General features: G+C 40.8%; 1 protein-coding gene across 1 annotated transcript; it reads right to left on the bottom strand.

The window, feature by feature from the left end:
• Positions 1–4832: 4832 nt before the first annotated feature.
• On the bottom strand, positions 4833–5388 carry EDB93DRAFT_1248557 (uncharacterized protein; the record flags this gene model as incomplete). Its single annotated transcript, XM_041452733.1, has 2 exons — positions 4833–4955; positions 5212–5388. 2 exons carry the CDS (start codon positions 5386–5388, stop codon positions 4833–4835), a joined length of 300 nt encoding a protein of 99 aa, XP_041309512.1.
• Positions 5389–8133: the final 2745 nt, after the last annotated feature.

Raw genomic sequence — 8133 nt, 5'->3', positions numbered from 1 at the left:
TGCAAGAGTCCCCATCCACAGAAGTATTGTTGAAAGAAACTTCTTGGCCCAACATTGGTCTGCTTGGATAAGTGCAGGTAGGTCAGTATTTCAGTACTGTGCTCAAAGTTTTGCTGATTTCTGAGGTGTATTGAATCAGATTTCAGGCTGTTGGGCCTATACTGGAGTAGTGCTTGCAAATGATTTCATCTTTACATTCTTGCCTGCAGGAAGCTCCATCTTGATAGTTTTGATCAATGTCTACTAATACAATAGTCAGTAGAAAGTCATACTAATAGTTAATGCTCACTGAATTTGTAGTGTGGGAAGTTTTCTGCAACCTCAATAGGGCTGCTGTGAGTACAGGCTCTTTGGATTTGGATTGACTCAGAGGTGGATCGATTTCCATTGAAAGATTGTCAATAGAGCCAGATGTATTACTGGCAGCACCATTAAAGTCGCTGCCAGACAAAAAATCAGCAGTTTCTGCTGCCTTTCTTTTGAGTACAGGCCTGGGGTGAGGCACCAGTCATCACTCATTACTTTGAGTGAATATCTGGAATGGTCTACTGTTATATGCGCTGGAATCATCTGAGTCATTAGCAAGTGCAACTATAGTCTTTGAATGACACTGAATTGTTCACAAAGCTAATCAGTCTCTTCTTAGCACACTTTCTTCTCTAAGGTGGATATAATGACATTTGCTTTCTTGAAGATATCAAATTATCCACTTTCTCTGATCAGCAACAAGAAGCAAGAAATCAGAGACCTTGGATTGGCCAAAATACCAGGGTGTCTTCTGATTGATACTACATGGTTTCTGATAAGTTTAGTGTGCAGCCAGGTCACAACAGTGGTATGTCATGGTTTCTGATTTCTATGATCAACTGTATATTCATTTAAACTCCAAAGATGGAAGCTGGATGTTACATTTTAATTAATATGCTCTTGTTGAGAATGGTATTGGTGTGTCTGGATGTAAACATAATTCCAGAATTCCATATCCCCAGAACAACATTCAACCCAGAGTCTGGCAAACATTTGTTTAGTGGTGTTGTTGACTTCTTGGTGACTAAAATTCTCACTGAGTACACCAGTTAGTTATTTTATGTTGTGTGCTAGAACAGTTTTCAGGTGTCAGAACTCAGTAATCCATGAATGTCAGACATAAGTATTCAGTGCTTTATATATCTATATAATAAACCAATACCTTGGCCCATACATCTATATGATAATCTGGGCCCACCCCATGCACACAATATCTCACTACCTTGACCCACCCATCTATATCATAAATATTTTTCTGCACTCTCAGCCCACCTATCTATATAATAAATACTTTACTGCACACTTGGCTCATCCATCTGTATAATTCACAACGACCTTAGCCCACCCATCTATACAATGTACCTTTACATTGGCCCACCTGTCTATATAATAATCTTTGCCTTACATCTCTCTTCAGCCCAGCTGTCTATAATACCATCCTACTTTGCATATTACCCAGATGAGCCACTTATCTCCATCAGTAAAAATATCCATTCTGGCCCATCTGACATCATTAAGGATATATATCACATCGGCATAGATGGACCCATCCATCTCCATTGGAAATAATATCCCTCCTGGTCCATCTGTCAATATTGAGGATATACATCACATTGACCCATAGTCCACTAGTCCATTGTAGAGACTCATGCCTCTCATGGTGCGATATTGCACTTTACACCTACACAGCACATAGCACAAACTTGTAGCATCACTTCCTAAGTTATTCTCAGTCATTTCCATATGAGGTGCTGCTTTCCCGTGCATCATGCCTTTCCCATGCCATGTGTTGCATGCATGCACACACTTTCCCGCGCTTAAGTGGCCTATAGCACTAGCTACCCAGATGCATCCATCCACTGTCCACCAAGTTCCCTAATACATATATTTCCATTCTAAACATATTTACACATTGTACCACCTTTATTTTGCCATGGACCCTTACTTACATATAGCTTTACATACTCAGTTCAGTAGTGCTTCAGCTCGGCTTCACTGACAGCACTTAGGTGCCATACTTAAGCGCCAGCAGTAGATATTTTTAGCCAGTTTTCACTTTCCCAAGTTTTCTTTCCCAGTAGTTGCAGTAAGAATTCATTTTCTGAGCATCAGAATAGCAACTCCCAATAAGCCTACATCGCGGTAGCTATCGGCACTCTATCTCTTGCATCGCATTCTCTATTGCTTCACTCTATACTTATTTCCATTGCCTTGTATCTCTATTATTGCTTAAACCACTGGCACATTGAGCACACTTTACTTTCCCACGCACACCTCCAATGCATTCCCATGTGCACGCGTGCATTCCCATGTTTCGCATCAGCCAACTAGTAGCACCTTCCACATGCATTTCTAGACCTTTGCTGCACTTACTTCCCCTTTAGGATCGAACGCACTTGTCTCACCAAGTATAGCAGACTAGGAAGCGCACAACCTACAACATTTATATATCAGCCTCGAGCCTTGTTTGCGCCTTGCTGAGTTGTACTTTCTACACCATATAATACGAAGTTTGTTATTAAAGGGGCTCTCCAGTAGTTCTCCTGCTGGCAGTCCTCCAAGTGCTACTGGTCCTTCTGGCAGCGGTTCTTGTTCCATGACTTCATAATATATTTTATCCAATCATTCTATTAAGCTTATCACATAATTTCACATTTTCTTAGCATGAGGATGACCTAAAGTAACTAAGTGCTTTACTTTTCCACCCTCACCCATCCTAAATCTGTTATCCAATGATATGGTTAGCCTTCATATAGTTTCTCTAACTGTGATTAGACAAAGTTGTTGGCTTATACCACTCACAGGTCCTAATATTTCATGGTCACCTACTTGGAAATTTCACAACATCTTAAATCTTTCATATTATTTTTTACTTAATAATTGGTCAAGTAAATTTGCATATCAAACTATATGGCAGCAGTAGCATAGTAGTAGTAATTGATAGTACAATACACTTCACTTGACAGCTTATAACAGCTCTCAGTAGCTCCAAGCAGCTAGTTATAAAAATATTATATAGCAAATACCTGTTATTGCATAAACACATTTTCCTGATGGACTGTCTTCAGTATCCATTATGGACTCTCTATCAGAGTCATAACCTTCAGGCTCCTGAATAATGTTAATGGCATGCAGGCTCTACATGTCATGGGTCCGGTTCTCTGTCTCAGGTTAGTAGTGCAGCAGCTGGAACTGCAATATGAGGGCTTGGGTATATGGTTTGTCTTGCCATGGGGATAGCTGCAGCATCCAAGCCATAGTGACAGGATGGAGTAGTGGTGGAATGTGTCCTACACCAAGAAGGAGGAGTTAATGAGCAGAGAGTAATAGTTGGAGGTTCAAGTAAAGTGGACATTCTACAACTTTTCCCTTTATGAACTGAGTGTTATTGAGGCTATAATAAGCCATGGTTAGTGCCGTGCAGTGCAGTATATGTAATGTGCTTACAAAATTGTGGCACAAGAACTATAATTTGTAGGAAAAATTGATGGTCTACTGGCTGGATGTTTACACACCCACAGCAGGTTCAGAAATTTGCTTCGGGTAAGATTTTAATTGAAATAAGAATGTCAAGTTAGGCATTCATGGAAAAATTGGTCATGGCAAGAGGTGAAACAGTTCTCTTGCCATGATAAAGCCGCTGATCAATCTATAATCATCATCCTGTGTCACTGCAGGTAGTCTCTCCTAGCCAGACCATATAGAAGGAACTTTAGTCAACAGGATACCCTAAATCAAATTATAGACAAAGGTAAGGCTAAAGACTTGACATCTGCATCCATGGCCTCTAGTAAGTGAGTGGTTGCAACCATGTTCTATGAGTGTGGATGCTACAATATTTTCAAGAGATGAATTTGTTCCATGTACTCAGCGAGTTTTCATTTAATCCATACTTTCCAGATACCTCTCAACCCTTTCACTACTCATTTGGAATCGCAAAAGAATGTATGTTGTTTTCCTGCTCTATTCATAATCAAACTCATTAACAACCAATGTTCATGATGTACCAATACTTCTTGTATGCGGTTTCAACTACATACATTGCCTCTTGAAGTCAGCCTCTCAAGACCAACCAATACAGTGCCAAAGCTGGAACACAATAAAGGGGTTCCCAGTATTTTCTCAAGTTCAACCTTGACTCAATGGTTATTACTATTTACTAGTGCATGACCATATTGGTACAATTCATAATATGGTAGGTGGATCCACTTGGTTCAACACTCAGAATTTGACACATCCCCTAGCTGCATGAGCATCATCAGTCTCTGGTATCAACATAGATGTCATGTTCACCAGATCTCCACCATTGTCCTTGGATGGTTTGATTATATGCCATGATGAAGAAGGTGGTACTCTGCTCACCACCGACTTCAAGATTCTTGACGCACTAACTGCAAACCAATGGGTGATCATGCTTGCATCTGAAGCTACCATATCCATACTCAGTGTTGAAAGCGACATCATGAGCAAATGTGCAGGACCCAAAGTCCCTCAACAACCCAGTAACTGGGATGAAGATTAGGACCATCCTATGAGCATCTAGACCACTTTACAGTAATTTTGGGCAGGCTAGAAAAGTCACAAATAATAGGAAACAAATACATGAACCCAAAAAGAATGTCTGAATGAGCTGAGCAGCAAGTTAATGCTATGGTGAGTGTGGTACTGTGCAATGTCATGATAGATATTTGCAGATGGCCGTAAGTGACCCAGCAAACAGAATGCCAATAGAATTATGACAGCAACAATGGGTCTGTTGTAGATGGGTGAGGTCAAGCATGACCATATACACGAACACCCATGGATTATAACTCATCATCCACAATGAGAGAGTCTACCTCCTCTTCTTCGTCCTTGAGGATAGGCATCAATAGGAACAAATCCAAGGGCAAGGCAGAGCTCAAGGAATCTGTACTGGTATAATACTGCTGTCCATTTTTTAGAAACTCATCACTCACATGTTGCAGGCATCTGTAGGCATGTGATAGACCTCTGCAAACCCACACAGCACAAGTACAAGAAAGTGGTTTTGCCATCCTTACGAGGACCCAGAAATTGAAATTGCCCTCTCAGCTATTGTACCAGCTAAACTTTACAAGATCAAATCCTCCCTGGCCTCTGCTTACAGCTGGTCTTTCAGGCACTCTGAGCTGTTATATGGCTAAAATATCAGGTATCACAAACCTTCCTCCCATAGTCCTCTTCCTCCAAAGTGGGCTTTCCCTCTAGTGCTTGCAGGCTAGCTTGTGGAAAGAAAAAGACAGTACTGACATGCCCTGTGGTGATACCTTGGGCAGCCAATTCTGGAGGCACTGGTGCTGGAAACCATTTGCTGATGCAGTGGTAGAGGGCACCTAACATGAATATTAATATATCATTGGGTAGATAACTGTGGGAGCCCTCAACCAATTGCACCCAGGAAATGAGAAGAGCACTTGTGCTAATTTTGCATCTAGGTCCAGCAGAAGTGCCTTGCCACCAGTGAAATATCCAACAAGAAAACTGGTGCACAAGCCAGAATCTAAACCATCCCTATGAGAGTATACTTGCAGTTTAAAAACTACAGCATACACTAGCCAAGGTCCTGGGTCTGACGTTAGGGCTAAGAAAATTGTTAGTCGGCGGGTAAGTAAGAAGGCCAACTTCCTACACACCATTAAACCATCTCTGACCGCTGTAGAGCCTAGCATCTCCACAGGCACTTCCCTCAAATTCTCTCACATTCCCTATACACTCCAGCTCTAATCCAAAGGATACATCTTATGCAGTAGCACTCCATATATTTTACTTTGCAGATTCTGCGCACAGCCACTCGCACTATGCGTGCACCATGCGTTGTCTTAATAACCGAGGGTCTTATATAAAGTTGTGTAAATGTAATGACACCACAATTACACTTTGGATAAGACTGCTTGCCAGTCCTCAATTAACATGGTCTACAACTTTTCCTATTTCGTGGTAGATAATGTGTGAGTTCTTGGGAGGCTCACTAAACTAATCTTTTTATAAAGATCAACCTAGCCGGAGCTTTACTTTTCTTTATTGAAACTCAAATCTCTTGTCTAGGAATAAGCTTCTAGACACGTAATTCGGTTTCTGGAATGTATTTGCCTAGGAAATCTCCTTCTAGGCTCTGGACTTGGATACTGGAACTAGTGAGACGTGGTCTCAAATATACAAAATATGACCAAGATCACTTGGTCTATGGACACCTGACTGTGAGACAATGGTCTCAAATATACGATATATGTTCAAGATCGCTTGAACAAAGGGGACTATAACTTGACCAAGATCACTTGGTCTATGGGACAACTAGTGAGACGTGGTCTCAACAATATGATAGATGACTAAGATCACTTAGTCAAAGGGCACAGAGCAATGAGACAAAGGGGTCTCAAAGACTATATATATGACCAAGAATGCTTGGTCTATAGCACTAAATAAGTTTCTAAGGTAAGAGACTTATAATCTCAAGGGAATTCTTTTCCCTGCACTTGTCTCACTTCAAAGGGACTAACTTTGCAAGTGAAATATCTGATAGGTAGATTGCTACAAATGGGAGATCATATTTTTTTTGGGGGGAGAATGGGCTCTCCTTATATACATTTTGTATGGGAAAGTAACCTAGGTTCACAAACAATAAAAAATAAGGAGGACCAATCAAAATATTGGGTCAAACCCAATAAAAGAATAAAATACAAGTGAAAGATGGAGCTATGACATCATTGTGGAGCAAAAGATTCCAGAACCTTCCATGAGTAAGTCAGAGTGAATCATTGTGGAGCAGAATATTCTAGAAGGAAATGACATCATGAATGATGTCATTGTAGAGTAGAATAATCTAGAGCTTAATGACATAATATCTTTCAACAGAATACCTGCAGGAGTATCTGTGGAGTCTTATGACATCATAATGACATCATACCCTATGGGTACAATTTTATGAAGTGTCAGGTGAGTCAAAGCATCCTAATGAAAAAGTAAAGTAAAGAAACACTAGAGAAAAGTAGGTAGCAAAAATAAGACAGTTGGCAGGAATTGAAACACAGTCTTTTTGGATAGGTTTTTTATAGGCTTTGTACTTTTCTCTATGGTTTTCTCTAGCCAAAGTGAATAAGCCAAAGGCAAGGCTATACCTTAACCTTCATTTCCCTTCTCACATCAACTAGGTCTAAATGTGATTCCCATCTCACATTAGACTTTTTCCGTCAAAATGTATTCAGATCATGAAACTTGGGGAAAACTGGAAATATGGACCATGGTTTGAAACCAAGGTATGGGTTGACTAGTCTGAGGACTAAGCTTACAGACTTTGTCTTTTGAGGGTCACCTAGTATTCATGTCCATGCATGATTCCCACATCATGCAGGACAGCGTCTGCCTAAGCATTGTCCGTATACCCGTCCATCTGTCCTCCCCATGTCCTTAGATGTTCATTGGTGCATTTTCTCACTATATTCCCATTTTGACTAATTATTTCCATCGCTAATTCTCAGCCTAGCGCTACACGTGCAGCTGAGACCCTATTGCCTACCTCACGTACTATATTTAGTTTACTCAGCTCGCTACATTGGACCTGTGTACCTAGCGGCCCTTAGCTACCTTTATATATACTATCCCTTTACTCTATTTTCGTGGTCAATTTTCCACCCACTTTCTCTGTATCTCTAGATACTAGGAATTTTACTCGTTGTTTGCAAGTGACTATCTAAAGTTGCGCACTTTGGTTCTCTGTCTTAGTCTTAGCATCAGTCAACCTTAGTTGGGGTGTTAACACTTGTCTTGCTTCGGCTCTCCTTCATTTCTCTCGCTCGCTAGTCTCCTACCTTTGCTCATGCACGCTACCTTTGCGTCGCGCACCTTGTCTTTCGCCTTTCACACTTGCATGTTCACCTTTTGCACATTGCATCATTTCCACCTTGTGCTTTGCGCGTTACTTAGCCTTAGTACTTTATTAGTTGTTTGGTGTCCCTCTTTTTACAAAGAGAGGTTTCCCTTTACTCAGTTAGCTGCCCTTGGGATGACGATTTCACTCGCGCCCAGGACTATCTGTGTTTGCTTAGCTTAGCACCAACTTTCCCCACAGTTTAGATTCCTTATCTTCAA

Source organism: Suillus bovinus, assembly GCF_016758785.1.
Source record: "Suillus bovinus strain UH-Sbo-P2 chromosome Unknown EDB93scaffold_15, whole genome shotgun sequence".
NCBI lineage: Eukaryota > Fungi > Basidiomycota > Agaricomycetes > Boletales > Suillaceae > Suillus > Suillus bovinus.
Note: the sequence above shows the minus strand (reverse complement) of the source record. Positions and strands in the feature narration are given on the sequence as shown.